The sequence below is a fragment of the Suncus etruscus genome, chromosome 13 (assembly GCF_024139225.1).
Source record: "Suncus etruscus isolate mSunEtr1 chromosome 13, mSunEtr1.pri.cur, whole genome shotgun sequence".
Classification (NCBI taxonomy): Eukaryota; Metazoa; Chordata; class Mammalia; order Eulipotyphla; family Soricidae; genus Suncus; species Suncus etruscus.
The window spans coordinates 61,206,647-61,223,072 of NC_064860.1; the positions used below are offsets into that span (position 1 = coordinate 61,206,647).

General features: G+C 35.6%; 1 protein-coding gene and 1 long non-coding RNA gene across 3 annotated transcripts in view; one reads left to right on the plus strand and one right to left on the minus strand.

The window, feature by feature from the left end:
• LOC126025727 (uncharacterized) overlaps positions 1–16,426 on the plus strand; it is a 722,173-nt gene that overhangs the window by 678,734 nt on the left and 27,013 nt on the right. The gene's annotated exons all lie outside the window — the stretch shown is intronic.
• Positions 1–16,426, minus strand: part of USP25 (ubiquitin specific peptidase 25) — a 162,657-nt gene that overhangs the window by 108,687 nt on the left and 37,544 nt on the right. For both annotated transcript variants that reach the window (XM_049785496.1, XM_049785495.1), the window contains exon 4: positions 3,075–3,198. In XM_049785496.1, coding sequence (XP_049641453.1) covers positions 3,075–3,198 — 124 coding nt within the window. The remainder of the gene's footprint in view (positions 1–3,074; positions 3,199–16,426) is intronic.

Consider the following 16,426-nt stretch of genomic DNA (forward strand, 5'->3'; position numbering starts at 1 on the left):
GGAAGGAAGGAAGGAAGGAAGGAAGGAAGGAAGGAAGGAAGGAAGGAAGGAAGGAAGGAAGGAAGGAAAAGGTCTATACCAACTCTAACTCACATTTCAGAGCATGTATCATTGAAAATGGATATCCTAAGTACAAGAAAAAAATACCCCAGACTATTTGCAATTAAACAACTCTCTACTCATCCTCCAGTGGGTCAAAGAGGAAGTCAAAAGATTCCTAAAACCACACAAGAGATCCAAGCATTTAAAGCCAAACAATGGCAAAAGATGTGTTAAGTGGAAATTTCATAGCAATGAGAGCATTCTTTGACAGGCAAGGAAATAATCACATAATCTAATTGCACAGAATAAGCAGCTAGACAGAGACCTACAAAACAGACATAAAGTACAGTGGGTAAGGCACTTGTCTTACAATAGTCAGACTCGGGTTCAATTCCTGGCATACAATCCCAGAACAATGCCAAGAGAAATTCCTGAGTAAAGAGTCAGTATTCTCTGGGTATCACCAGGTGTGGCTGGCCCCACAAACCAACAAAAAGGTGGGGGCTGGGGATCTAAAGCAAACAGATGGAAGGATAGAAGAAAATTTAGACCAAAAAGTTTTTTAAAAAAGGGATGTTAGTTCTGATTTACAGGGTACTCTGTGATTACTGCCTTTAAAATGAAAGTAATTTTATATTTTAATTATTGTTTTGGCTGTTGAACCACACCCAACGATACTCAGAGGACCATATGTGTTTCTAGGAATTTGACTGGAGTTGGTCACATGCAAGGCAAGTGCTTTATGTCCTGTAATAGCTCTCCAGTACCTGAGAGGTATTTTATAAATTAAAAAAAAAAAAGTGAAGGACTGGAGAGATATTGGGATAATATAGGCGATAAGGCTCTTGTCTTGCATATTGCTCATCTTGTTCAAATCCTGGTACTGCATTTGTTTCCTTGAACATCACTAAGAGAGATGCCTGAACACAGAGTCAGCAGTAAGCCCTGAGCACTACCAGATATGTGCCCTCCCTGCACCAGAAAAATAAAAAGTAAAGAAAAAAATGTTTTAAAAAAATGAAAGTTAAAAAACCTCAATTCAAAAAAATATATAAAAAATGAAGTTTTTTCTTTAAAAAAACAAGACTGACAAATATTAGCAAGTCTCACAAAGGATGAAAGAGAGAAAATGCTAGTAAACAGAATTAGAAATTAAAGGGCAGCTATCATAACCGATATCACAGAAATTCAAAGAATACTTGGGAATTAAAAATATGTATGCCGTAAAACTGGAGAGTCCAGAGAAGACTGATAAATTGTTGGACTCCTATAACCTTCCAAAGTTAAATCTAGAGGAAATCGACTGGTGCTGGAGCGATAGAAAGCAGGTAAAGCATTTGCCTTGCACACAGCTGGCCCAGGTTAGATCCCTGGAATCCCATATTGTCCCTTATGCCTAGCAGGAATACTTTCTGAGTGCAAACCCAGGAGTAACCTCTGAGCACCACTAGGTCTGGAAAAAAATGAAAAGAAAAAAGAAGAGCAAAAATAAAGTACCTAAACTAGCCAACTTACAAGCAAAGAAATTAAAATATTAGTCAAAAGTTTCCCTTAGAAACAAAAAGGCCCAGACATTTTTACTAATTTGTTTATTCAAACTTTTTAAGAAGACCTACTACAATCATTTAAGGCTCATTCAGAAAGTTGAGAAAAGTTTATGAAATAAGTTTATAAAAAATTTGCTTTATATTACTTAACAAAACGAATTACAAGGCTGGAACAATAGCACAGTGGTAGGGCATTTGCCTTGTACACAGCCGACCCAGAAAGGACCTGGGTTTGATCCCTAGTGTCCCATATGGTCCCCCGAGCCAGGAGCTATTACTGAGCACATAGTCAGGAATAACCCCTGAATATCACCAGGTGTAGCCCAACAACCAAAAAAAGTGAGATGTTATCTCACACCAATGAGACTGAGACACATCACAGAGAACAAAAATAACCAGTGTCCCATGGTAGTAAGGAAAAGGGAATGTTTGACTGGTTCATTGTTTCTTGTTGTTGTTTTCTGTTTTTGGGTTTGTTTGTTTTTTTTTAGCTACATATATAAGGCTAACGCCTAGTTCTGTGCTAGAGATCACACCTGCCAGTGTTCTGGGGATCATGGGGCATCAGGGATAGAAACAGGTTGTCTGCATGCCAAGGCAAATGCCCTCTTCCTTGTACTATCACTCTAGAGTCTAGACCCTGATGCAGCTTTTTAGAAAAGTAATTTGTAATGAGCTTCATATGGCCTGTAAATTCCACTTCTTGATATCTACTTCAAAGACCCATAAACTCTATTCTGAAAAGATACTTGACACTGTTCAAACAGCCAAAATCTGAAAACCACCAAAGTATCACAGAACAGATGACTAAACTATGTGGTATGTATGTATGCACACATACACAAGCACCATGTGCACGCGCGCACACACACACACACACACACACACACACACAGCACTACTACATCACTTTAGGAAAAGGAAATAATGTATTGTGCAGCTATGTGAGTGGAGAGTATTATGCTACGGGAAACTAGTCAGAAAAAGAGAAACAGAAAGAATCTCTTTCATATAAGTGATATAAAAGATATAGTAGGGAAATAACAAAGACAACAGAAATTGAGAACTACTGTTCACTTCAAAGCTTACCATAATAGATAGGGAATGATTTGGTGAACAGAGATGGTTAAAAAAACAGATGGACACTGGGCCAGTGATAAAGGGATGTGGACACTCTGATGATGGGGTGTTGTTGGAATATTCTATATGTAAAAATCCTTATAATAAATGGAAAATTTATAATAATGTTTCAACAATATCAAATCATACTCATAAATGTAATATCAATAATGCCAGACCTAAATATAAAATATTTATAAAATATAAAATATAAGCAGAACTAAAATATAAAACTTACATAAATTGGGGGAAAATACTTATTTGCTTTATGATAACAAAGCATATCTTTCTTTTCCTTGAAATTGAAGTTCAGTCTTATCTCTATTGTAAATAGTAGCTATATCTACTTTATACAAATGTTTTTACCTGCTAATGGCTTGTTCCTCATCAGTTATTCCAGTCTCCCTGAACGTCCTATTTGATTCCGCCAAACTCAAGGCAATTGCTCTCTGAAGATCATCTTTATCATCTCCAGTGAGATCAATCACATCTGAAAAGCAAAACTATCTTTCTCAAAATTTGAAGTCAAACAAAATGTCAGAAAATATTTTAACATGAATGTATAACACCCTTCTCACACCAAATTTGCATGAACATAATTGTATATAACAGTTTTCCCTTGAAGAGATCAAAAACACATTTTAAATTAGATATAATCTGATATTTATGTATTCAATAAAACATCCTAAAACAAAAATAGCTTAAATTATTATTATTTTAAAGAAGTTCAACACTATGAAATCTGAATTCAAACAAATATGCAGGTAGACCAGTATAGTTTCTTTAACAACAATGAAGTAAAAATAATAAACCCTTTATACTTATGCTGTCTGGAGTTTACTGAAGCATTCATTACCTCTTAGATATATATTAACTGGGCTAGCAAAGTCTTTCAGAAACTGATGTGTAAATATTTAGATATATTTATATTTTTGTATTTGCACTCATATATTTTTGAAGTCTATTTCAAATTATTACCAGTCAATGTTGATGAGGAAGTGCAAACTTCTCTGCACTCCGATTTAAACATATGCAAAATATCTAAGTAATTTGTAATAATTGTAAGCTTATAATGTTAATTTTAAAGTTTTATTTAAAAAAATGTAGGGGGCTGGAGCAATAGCACAGTGGGTAGAGATTTTCATTTGCCATGCATGCAGCTAAACCAGGTTTGATCCTCAGCATCTCATATGGTCCCCAGAGCCTGCCAGGACTAATTCTGAGTACAGAGGCAGGAGTAGCCCTTGAGTGCTGTAGGGAGCAGCCCCCCAAATGCAAAAAAATGTAAATAAAAAAACTAATTATCGGGGCCGGGCGGTGGCGCTGGAGGTAAGGTGCCTGCCTTACCTGCGCTAGCCTAGGAGACGGACCGTGGTTCGATCCCCCGGCGTCCCATATGGTCCCCCAAGCCAGGAGCGACTTCTGAGCGCATAGCCAGGAGTAACCCCTGAGCGTTACCGGGTGTGGCCCAAAAACAAAAAAAAAAAAAAAAAAAAAAAAAAACTAATTATCCCTCATTTAATAGAAAAGTACCTATAGCATTCTCTAGGAATTTTTATTCCAAAAAATAAAGCTATAATTCTAACTTTAGCAAAGCCAAATTTTCTTTTTTTTAGGTTTTGGTCAATACCCAGCAGTGCTCAGAGGCTACTTACTGCATTGAGTACTACTAGCACTACACTCAGGAATGGCTATTGGAGTTGCTTGGGAGTCAATATAAAATGCCAGGGATCTGGGTCACCCCATACAAGGCAAACATCCAACCTGCTCTACTATCTATCCAACCCCTAAAAATAATTTTTTTAATCTCAATATGCAAGTCAATTTCCTTAACTTAGACAATGCCAGCCAATAATATCATCACTTAAACAATAATGTGATATGGAATAACGGAGCTATATGGGAGAACCTGTATCTGCTATTAATATAATCTTGCATGGTTGGCATGTTATTTTAGACATTTGCCTCATTTTGTTAAAATTACTTTTTTTTTCTGATCCTAGAATTTTAAGAGAAAATAAAACATGTTTTAACAGTTGGAAGATACATACATTTTGTCATTTTTCTGTAGAGTAACATATATTTAAAAATTATAGTTGATGAGAAATTATGTATACATTTGTGGATGGAGGAAATTTCACTTATATCAGGGAGGTGCTCAGGAGTTTCTCCAAACACAGTGGTCTGGGTCATTCCCAGTAGTGCTCAGGATACCATTTGGTTCCAGGGAAAATAAAGCAAGCTGAGGTATACATCGCCAATCTGTGTACTTTAATTTTTACCATATCTTTTGTTTCTCATAGTAAAAGATATTAGCAACAAAAGTAACTCATGGAATTTTTGTATGGTATTAGTATTAGAAATCTTGACCAAAAAAAGGACTCAGTGGGGATCAAATAATTTAACCAAGTAAAATATCTAGTTACTGGACTGAATTATTTGGACACTACTACCCTAACAAATGAAAAGATAAGAGGATGCCAGCAGGTGGCTTACAAGATCCCAGTCTACCAGGAGCAGAGGCACAGGGATGCCACCTGCGTCCAGTAACCAAGTTCAGATTAAATATTGATGAAGAAGCTAGAACTAAAGTAGCATTAAAAGGCAAACTAAAAAAAAAATAAATAAAATAAAATAAAATAAAACTACCTGGTCAGTAACTAATAACCAAAAAGTCAGTAATAAAAAATAAAGAAAATAATTTGAAAAATTACAAGGCAGCAGAAAAAGTACATTTGGGAATACCAATTAGGTCTCAAACTCCATCTCCCAAGAGCCTAGGATGCTTTACAACAAAGCTAGAAAAATTGAAACAAGTCTCTTTCCCTACTTTACTGGAATTCAGATTCTGGATAATATTTTTGATTCCATCAACTGGATATACCCTAACATAAGATCTGAAAGGAATCAAGAAGGTAAAACCATTATCCTGCAATCCTGCAACATGTGTGTCTTTTGTCAATCTGAATGAAAAAAAAAAAAAAAAGATAGTAGCTTTCCATTCTATCTATCATTTTCCAGCTTCAGATTTTTCAAGATCATGTTGAAGTAGTAACTAGAGTCTATATATCAATATACAGGTATAGCTTTGTGAGTGCTAATAAGTCCTGGCTTTTTGTCCTGGTGGTAGCTAAAGTAGTACACTCTTGACTCCTAAAGGCAACCTCCTAATTCACCACTTTCTTGTCTGTGTTAGAGGAAGAAGCTTCCCAGGGCTGAAGAGTCCTGCAAGAATCCAGGAGTCATTTCAACACGCTTAGTTAGAGATCCCTCCTTTGGTATTTCCATAATTTTTTTTTAAAGAACCTAATCCTGTGTAGTAAATTTCTTCTTTCAAATCATCTCTAGTATTTACTCTTTCATAACTGACAAGAAAATTAAGCTGATTGAGCAGAAACACATTTAAAAATAGCAGCAAGTGCTACTAGAGTTTTTCATAATTTAATCATTTTAACTCAAACACCAAAAGGATTAAAAAACAAAACATGCAAGATGTTTCAACTGTGGGTTTTTGGTTTTTGGCATTTTTATTCATTTTTAGGCTAGACCTAGCAGTGCTTGTAGCTTACTCCTAGCTATGTGCTCAGGAATCACATCTGGCATAGGATCATATGAGGTGCTGGGGATTGAACCAGGGTCAGCTGCATACTAGGCAAGCAACATACAGCCTATACTATTGTTCTGGCTTCTTTAATTGTTTCATAAATTAGATTACTGAAGGTAAAAGAAATAAAAATAATATCATGTAACTAAACAGCAGTAAACAAACTTCAGTCTTGAGACTTTTATAAATTTCAGCTGTTTTCCATTTCTCCAAGTGTAGAATTCATGAATAAGTATACCCCAGAAACTTATAAGGGAAGAGGATTCTCAAATAAAAACTTTTTAGGTGAGAATGTATTCTTTGCCTTTTCTGCTGTGATCACATATGCACAGGTGACAAACAACAGTATATAGAGCTACTGCATGTTACCACAAAGCAAGAAAAGCAAGCTATACAAGCAAATACATCGCATTACTCAGAATTATATACACTCACTATTCAAAAGGTTTTTTTTCCTCCTTGACAAAGAGAGACAAATCAATTTTACAAACTACAGACACTACAAGCTCTTTCCATTCTGTGTGGGAAAATAATAAGCATGCAAAGTGCTTCTGCTGAATTTTTTTCCCAATTTCCCTCCCACTACTGGGGGATTTTTTTAATATATATTTTATTTAAACAACTTGTGTTTAGGTTTCAGCCATGTAAAGAACACCACCCATCACCAGTGCAAATTCCCATCTTCAATGTCCCAAATCTCCCTGCTCCCTACCCTACCCCCACCTGTACTATTTCCCTCATACATTCTCATTGTTAGGATAGTTCACAATGTAGTTATTTCTCTAACAAAACTCATCCCTGTTTGCGGTGAACTTCATGAGGTGAGCTGTAACTTCCAGCCCTCCTCTCTTTTGTCTCTGAAAATTATTATTGCAAGAATATCATTCATTTTTCTTAAAACCCACAAATGAAACCATTCTGCATCTCTCTCTCTCTCTCTCTATCTCTCTCTCTCTCTCTCTCTCTCTCTCTCTCTCTCTCTCTCTCTCTCTCTTGTGAATGGGGTTGTTTTCTTAATGTACATTTCTTTCCTATTATTGTTGGTGTATAGAAAGACCATACATTTTTGTGTGATAATTTTGTAATCTGCCACATTTCTGTATGAGTTTATTATTTCTAGAAGCTTTTCGGTAGATTCTTTAGGGTTTTCTAAGTAGAGTATCATGTCATCTGCAAACAGCAAGAGCTTGACTTCTTCCTGTCCTATCTAGATTCCCTTGATATCTTTTTCTTAGAACATCAAGTGCTATGTTGAATAGGAGTGGTGAGAGAGGACAACCTTGTCTTGTGCCAGAATTTAGAGGGAAGATTTTTAGTTTTTCTCCATTAAGAACAATATTTGCCTCTGGCTTGTGGTAGATGGCCTTAACTATATTAGGAAAGGTTCCTTCCATTCCCATCTTACTGAGAGTTTTGATCAAGAATGGATGTTGTACCTTATCAAATACTTTTTCTCTGTCTATTGATATGATCATGTGATTTTTATTTTTCTTGTTATTGATATTGTATATTATGTTGATAGATTTATGGATGTTAAACCAGCTTTGCATTCCTGGGATGAAACCTACTTGATCGTAGTGGATGATCTTCTTGATGAGGCATTGAATCCTATTTGCCAGGATTTTGTTGAGGATATTTGCATCTGTGTTCATCAGCAATATTGGTCTGTAATTTTCTTTTTTTGTAGCATCTCTGTCTGGTTAAGGTATCAAGGTGATTTCACTTCATAAAAGCTATATGGAAGTGTTCCATTTTTTTCGATTTCATAAAAGAGTCTTGCCAGGATTGGTAGTAGTTCCTCTTGAAAGGATTGAAAGAATTCATTAGTGAATCCATTTGGGCCTTGGCTTTTTATTTTGGGCAGATATTTGATTACTGTCTTAATTTTCTCAATAGTGATGGGGGTGTTTTGATATGCTACATCTTCTTCATTCAACCATGGAAGATTATAAGAGTCCAAAAATTTATCTATTTCTTCCAGGTTTTCATTTTTAGTGGCAAAGAGTTTCTCAAAATAGTTTCTGATTACCCTTTGAATCTTTGCCATACTAGTAGTGATCTCTCCTTTTTCATTCCGAAAACTAGTTATCAAGTTTCTCTCTCTCCCCTTCTTTGTTAGTTTTGCCAGTGGTCTATCAATCTTGCTTATTTTTTCAAAGAACCAACTTCTGCTTTCGTTGATCTTTTGGATTGTTTTTCGAGTTTCCACTTCATTGATTTCTGCTCTCAGCTTTGTTATTTCCTTCTGTCTCCCTATTTATGGTTCCTTTTGTTAAGCACTTTCTAATTCTATGAGCTGCATCATTAAGCTATTCAGGTATGCCCCTTCTTTCCTGATGTATGCTTGCAAAGCTATAAATTTTCCTCTCAGTACCACTTTTGCTGTGTCCCATAGGTTCTGATACTTTGTGACTCCACTGTCATTTGTTTCTAGGAAGGTTTTGATTTCTTCTTTGATTTCATCTCGGACCCACTGGTTATTCAGTATTAGGCTATTAAATTTCCAGCTATTAAAGCTTTTCTTCTGTGTCCCTTTGTAGTTCACATATAATTTCAGGGCCTTGGGATCAGTGAAGGTAGCCTGTAAAATTTCTATCCTCTTGATATTATGGAGGTATATTTTATGTGCTAGCATGTAGTCTATCCTGGAGAATGTGCCATGTACATTAGAGAAAATGTGTATCCAGGTTTCTGGGGGTGGAGTGTCCTATATATATCTACTAGGCCTCTTTCTTCCATTTCTCTTTTCAGGTCTAGTATTTTCTTGTTGGGTTTTATTCTGGTTGACCTATCAAATGTTGACAATGCCGCGTTGAGGTCTCCCACAATTATTGTGTTGTTAATCATTGTATTAAATTGTATTAAATTGTAAATCAATTGTATTAAATATTTTGCTGGCCCCTCATTTGGTGCATATATGTTTAGGAGATTGATTTCTTCCTGCTGTACATATCCCTTGATTAATACAAAATGTCCATCCTTGTCCCTTACAACTTTCCTAAGTATAAAATTTGCATCTTCTGATATTAATATGGCTACTCCAGCTTTTTTATGGGTGTTATTTGCTTGGATGATTTTCCTCCAGCCTTTTATTTTGAGTCTATGTTTGTTCTGACTATTCAGGTGCAGCAGAAGTTTGGATTGAGTTTTTTGATCCATTTAACCACTATGTGTCTCTTAACTAGTGCATTTAGTTCATTGACATTGAGAGTAAGAATTGTCCTGGGAGTTAGTGCCATCTTTATGTCAAAGTTTGGTGTGTCTGTTGGTCAGTCTTGTCTTAAAGTAGGTCTTTCAGTTTTTCTTTTAAGAATGGTTTTAGGGGCCGTGAAGGTGGCGCTAGAGGTAAGGTGTCTGCCTTGCAAGCGCTAGCATAGGATGGACCATGGTTCGATCCCCCGGCATCCCATATGGTCCCCCCAAGCCAGGGGCGATTTCTGAGCGCTTAGCCAGGAGTAACCCCTGAGCGTCAAATGGGTGTGGCCCAAAAACCAAAAAAAAAAAAAAAAAAAAAGAATGGTTTTAAGTCGGGGCCTGCAAGGTGGTACTAGAGGTGGGGTGTCTGCCTTGCAGGCGCTAGCCAAGGAAAGATTGTGACAGCGGTTCGATTCCCCCGGCATCCCATGTAGTCCCCCAGGCCAGGGGCAATTTCTGAGCGCTTGGCCAGGAGTAACCCCTGAGCATCAAACGGGTGTGGCCCAAAAAAACAAAAATAAAAAATGGTTTTGAGTCTGTAAAATTTCTGAGCTGTTGTTTATCTGTGAAACCATGTATTGTTCCTTCAGACCTGAAAGTGAGTTTTGCTGGGTGCAGTATTCTAGGCAAAACATTTATTTCATTAAGTTTTGTCACTATGTCCAACCACTGCTTTCTGGCCTTGAGTGTTTCTGGTGACAGGTCTATAGTAAATCTCAAGGATGTTCCCTTGAATATAATTTCTCTTTTTGATCTTGCTGCTTTCAAAATTCTGTCTCTATCTGTGGGATTCATCATTGTGACTAGGATGTGTCTCGGGGTGTATTTTTCTGGGATCTCTTTTAGTTGGTACTCTTCGGGCATGCAGGATTTGATCACATGTATTCTTTAGCTCTGATAGTTTCTCTTTAATAATGTTCTTGACTGTTGGTTCTTCCTGAAGATTTTCTTCCTGGGTCTCTGAGATCCAATGGTTCTTAAGTTGTTTCTGTTGAGCTTATCATAGACTTCTATTTTCATCTGTTCCCATTCTTTGAGTAATTTTTCTATTGTTTGATCATTTGCTTTAAGGCTTTTTTACAATCTCTTCTGCTGTCTAGAGTTGTTATTCATCTCATCTTTCAGTGTACTAATTCTATCCTCAGATGCTGTTAACCTGTGGCAAAGCTAATCCATGTTTTTCTTCAATTCATCTACTGAGTTTTTCAGACCTGTTATTTGACCTGAAATTTCAGTTTGGAGTTTTCTCATTTCTATCTTCATATTCTCTTGATTCTTATTAGTGTTCTCTTCTATACTTTCTTTGAGTTCTTTGAACATCTTCCATATTTCGACTTTAAACTCCTTATCTGAGAGACTGACTAGTTGGTTGGCTACGGTCTGGTCATCTGAGTTGCCGTCTTCATTCTCTATGTCTGGCACTGGCCTGCATTGTTTCCTCATTATCACACTTGTGTTGTGGGTTTTTCTACATGTTGTGGTTGTATTCATTGGCTAAATGATGTGCGCGGCCACATAGATTTGCTATGCAGCCACGCTCCTCTGGCTCCTTCCTCTCTCTTCTGCTGAATATTCTAAGTTCACTGTCTCTAAAGGAAATAACACACAATGCTTAACTTTCTAGCTGAAGTATCTGATTTTATTTCACTAAACATTACTTGAGAGAACTGAGTAACTATAAATGATGATTCTCAAAGACTTGAAATATCTGGCAGATGTTTGTTCAAAAACAACATGAGCCTGTTATTTGAAAAATAATATATGAAAGTATCTGTTACTGATGACTAATCTGTAATTTTCAAACAAAATCAGAATTTTAGAAAAACTTGTTTCTCCTCAAGGCCTAGATATAGTCCCAAGTGCTTCAATTTCAAATAAAAGCAAATAATACTAATCATTTCAATTGGCTTTAGAAGGTAACATTGTCCAATATTTGGAAGAAAATCTTATCTAATTTACCAAAGTGTGATGTTAGAAAAACTATTCATTGGAAAAGTGTCTATAAGATAAGCAGCAGCATCTTTTGTTCTCATCTTTTGTCAGATCCTGACAAAGCATTCCTAAATACTTGAACTTTGTAAAGATCATCTTTGGATCTCCTTCAACTAAGTCATGGGAGGCATCAGGATAGCTACAAGATGAGTGGAGACAAGAAAGACTAGGCTACATTACAACTTTGAGTTCCACTCCCATCCTTCAAAAAAAAATCTATATTAATTAATCATTAATTGATAATATAGTGTATATTTACAATATTTATTATATATATTATAGTATATATAGTAAATATATAGTAATTAATCTCCCTAACATGGGAGATTTCAGACTTGTGAACATATATACATGCAGGACGAATACACCCCAAAACTATGAGAAATGTTTCATTTGGAACTTATGGAACCATAAAAATTTTTTCTCTTATATCATTTCATTTATATTCTTTATTGTATCCTTTTTTATATTATAAATTGCCTCTGTGGTCATATTTTCCTAAGCACTGTGAGACATTTTGGTAAATTACCTAACTTGAGAAAGATTCATGAGAACCCCAAAGCAGCCAACACAAATAGAAGTATGGGTAACCTGGAAACTCACCTTCAGTTTAACTGGAGAAAATAATGAAGGACATGTCCTTAACCTAAGGGATCAATGCTAACTCCAGACAGAGTGAGAATTGAATTGAATTGTAGGACATCCATCTAGTTTTGGAGAATTGATTATGTGTAGGAGAAACTCAAATACTTGGTCTTAGAAATACAATGTCAGTGTGAGCAAAAGAAGAAACAAGTAACAATTGTATTAAATACTGGAAAGTTTGACAAGTCCCAAACATTTCAATTGAAAATACAAAATTTTTTCCCTTCAAACAATGGGGAAGACGATGTATTTTATTTGTAGCTCAACGACAAATAAGTAACTTCCTCTATGATATTTCCATTGCTCCATAAAGTTTCTTCTTTCCAAAGAACACTTTAAAACAATACAGCAATCATAAATGAAGACTCTTACAATCTAATAAAATATCAGATACTTCAAGAATATTAAGTAAAATAATTAGTTCATTAAATGGTTAAACTGAATTTTCATTATACATGTAACAAACTAGCAACTTCATAATAAAAATTAACCCTCAATATTTGTGGTGTTTTTTTTGGAGGGTGGGGGTGCTAAATCAGTGGTGCTCAGGACTTACTCCTGATCTATTTGCATAGATCTCTCCTATGTAGAGAACTATATAAGATGCCAGGAACCAAATACAAGTATGTTACATGCAAGGAAAGTGCCTTCCCACAGTATTACGTCTCCAATCCCTAATTTTATTATTATATGCTCATATCCACAATGAAACAGAATAACCTTGGCCGTAGCAATTTCGATTAGTCAGTCATTCTAAAAATTTGGCCTCTATGAAAATTTCATCGAACTCCATAACATAATGGATATTTTTGTATCAATGCCAACGAATGACCTTGAGAACATATTCCAAGTTTTAAATAATCTTCCCTTTATTATTAATGTGACTACAATTCAAGGACACAATCATTCTTAGGCTTAGCTGAAATTCACTATAAAAAATCAGACATCACAGAAGTTTGTGAATAGTTATCTCCAAAATTTCAGAAATGCCCTAATTATAAAACAAGTTTATTAAGTTCAGAAATACATATATATGTAATATTATTATATTCAACCTAAAAATTTATTTCCAATCATTTACAATTTGAGTAAAACTTAAGTGTCTGAGGCCAGAGAGATAGCACAGTGGTAGGTTGTTTGCCTTGCACTCAGATGGATGGTGGTTCGAATCTCAGCATTCCCATATGGTCTCCTGAGCCTGTCAGGGGCGATTTCTAAGCACAGAGCCAAGAGTAACCCCTGAATGCTGCCAGGTGTGACTCAACAGACAAAAAGGGAAAAAAAAATCTTAAATGTCAACAATTATTTCTCCAACTCTTAAATATAGGCAGCGATCAAAGTACCAATGCATTTATTGCTTATATGTGATGTATATTGCAGTGAAATAGGTTACCAAATGACACATGCTTCAAATTGGTTCACAAAATCAAAACATAATATGGCCTCATTGCAGTAAAATGTAAACAAAGATATTTCTATCTTGGAACAAAAAACTTTCCATTGTGTTAGCCTGACAATGTAAAGCTAAGGAAAAAACTTCCACTTCTTTAAATTAAATCAAAGATATATGTGCCAAAGATAAATATTTATACTCAAGAAGTAATATAACAGAAAGAACTTTGTTTCAGGAAATAGGAGTTAAAGTAGTGAAGAGTTTCATGGGAAACATGAAGAGTAGAAGAAAAGAAGACAGAATGAAAGAGAGTGCATGTCAAAACTTAAGAGAGAAGCAAGCTAAATGGTTTTGGTGAATTAGGAAATGTTCCATATAAAAAAAAGTCACCAAAAGGTCAGATACCCTTAATAAGGAAGATAAGCACATGAATATAGCAATGCTTAATATAGAGCTCAAAAATGGAACTTTGACTATTGATCTCATGTGATCACTCTCCTGAGGTCAATATATTCCTAATTTAAGGTCTCAGGATACTCTCTCAGACAGCATTCAGCTATCTACAGGTGTTTATCTCTATGTGTGGAAATATGATGAAAATATTCCTTACTGCATCTGCAACACCCTCTGTGTCATACCCTAGTCTACTCTTCTGCATGAACTTACTACCTGACCTTATTGTTAACAGCCTGACACCCATATAGACCAAGACTCATCATGCCTTACTAATGCCTGATACATAATAAGTAATCAATAATTAAAATATATATACTATGCCAGAGCAATAGCACATTGGGGAGGGCATTTGTCCTGCATGTACTGACCCAGATTTGATTCCTGGCATCCCATATGATCCCCAAAACCTGTCAGGAGTTATTTCTGAGTTTAGAGCCAGGAGTAATCTCTGAGCACCACCAGGTGTGGCCCAAAAACAAAAATAAAATAAAAAGAAATAAAAAGTAACTAAAAGATACACTAGAAGAACAAGTCATACCACCATTTAAGTTCTAGAGACAAATTCTCTAGTTCCAATGACTGGCTTAACTGGTGGTGTGACTGAAAAGGGTTCCTGTGACTCTGAAAGGAAAGATGGCACTATGGTGATGGAGGTCATATGAAAATGGAACAAGTATCAAAATATTTCTGACATTATAAATTACTACCTGAATAAAAATGGTTTAAAAAAAACTTTAATATTTGTTTAAGAAACAAAAGGGACTATTAGAACTCTGGAAGAGAGAAATTAGTGACTCATCTTCAATAATGATACTAGTTAAGAAATTTGAAAACATATCTTAGTGAGTCAAAAATTGTTTCTAGTAAATAAAAGTATAATTAGAATGTGCTACATTTAAAATAAATGGTTAAAAGCAAAAAGAAAGCATAAGAAATCCCAAGTGCATTTCTCAACCCCATTCTCTCATCTTTCCCTAGGCCAAAGTCTTATGACTTTTTGTTTCTATTTCCTTCTCGGTTGTTCTTCATTTATCTCTATGTTGTTTGTTTTATTTTGCTTTGCTTTGCTTTTGGACACAGTGGTCTGGGGATACTCCAAGTTTGCTGAGAACCAAGTGGTGTTGGGAACTGAATCCTTGCCTCCAGTATGCAAAGAATGCATGTACTTCACTATCTCTCAGTCCCCATTTCTAATGTTCTACTCTTCCCAATACTAAATTCAGATTCTCTGAAACAATCTTATACAATTAAAATTTCTGTTATAAAAATGTACTATCATTTACATGCCTAATAAAGTAGACACTGGTTATAAGCGACTTTTTATTAGCAAGTCTGCAAAGTATGTCTAGTGCACATATGTACTTTTGTATTAATTTTAAATTAACTTTAATTTAAATTTAAATTATCATGCTGACAGCTCTATTGAATAGCTCAGCACTAGAGGGAACAAATTTTATTAATAGCTACTTAAATTATTAATAGTACTCACAAGAAAAGTTAATAGCAAGTGAGCATTCCTGGGCTTAATTATTTTCCTATTTTCCAACTTATATTGAAGAAAAAAATAAAAAAAATTAGTCAACAAAAAATTGTAGAATCCCATGACTTTAACTCTCAAATTAAATAAAATTGATGCTATTACATCAGTTATTATAAGAGAAGGTGTGGTGTACCCCAAGACCCACCCATTTCTGGGAGGGGTCTAGGGAACCGGATAATAGGTGTGACCCTACCTGCAAGACCTCCCATTCCTGGGAGGGGTCGGAAAAAAGTTAGATAAGCCTGGGAGGAAAGGGATTCGAGCCCCTTTTGTCTCTTAGCCGGCTTTTGGATCTTTGGGCCGCATGGAGCCCAAAGGGAAGATGGCTAACAGGAGATAAGATGCAGGGCTAGCAAAATAATGCTGTGCTTGAAAGGTTGACATAGGCCACACACCTGTGGTGGCTAGGGCATGAATAAAGATGATTCTTCCTGAAGCCTGCGTGTGAGTGATTTCGCCTTTCACCTGGGCCTGGAACTCGCCGGCTGCATGGAGGTTGCAGAGCCATGTGGGCTGGATGGCATCCTTCACCATCCAGCCCCATCCTTAATTATTTGATGCAACAAGAAGGTAAACCTAATTTGAATTAATAAATTATAAGTAACTTCACCGTTATAGTATCATTTTTAAGCTTAACCATTACTTAGGATAAATTATATATTAAAAAGATAATTTTTTAAAAATAATTTTCAGAATGGAATAATATCAGTGATCAATTAATAAAACCCCATATTGCTTAATCTGGTGATTAATCAGGAACTAAAACAGTGTGCTTGGATCTATTTATTACGAGTGGTTTAAATTTCTTTTAGTATGGCAAAGCAGTATACCTAAGACCAGAGTTCTAGGATAAAACTTAAATATTTTTCTCACTTTCTCCACAATCTTTCCTA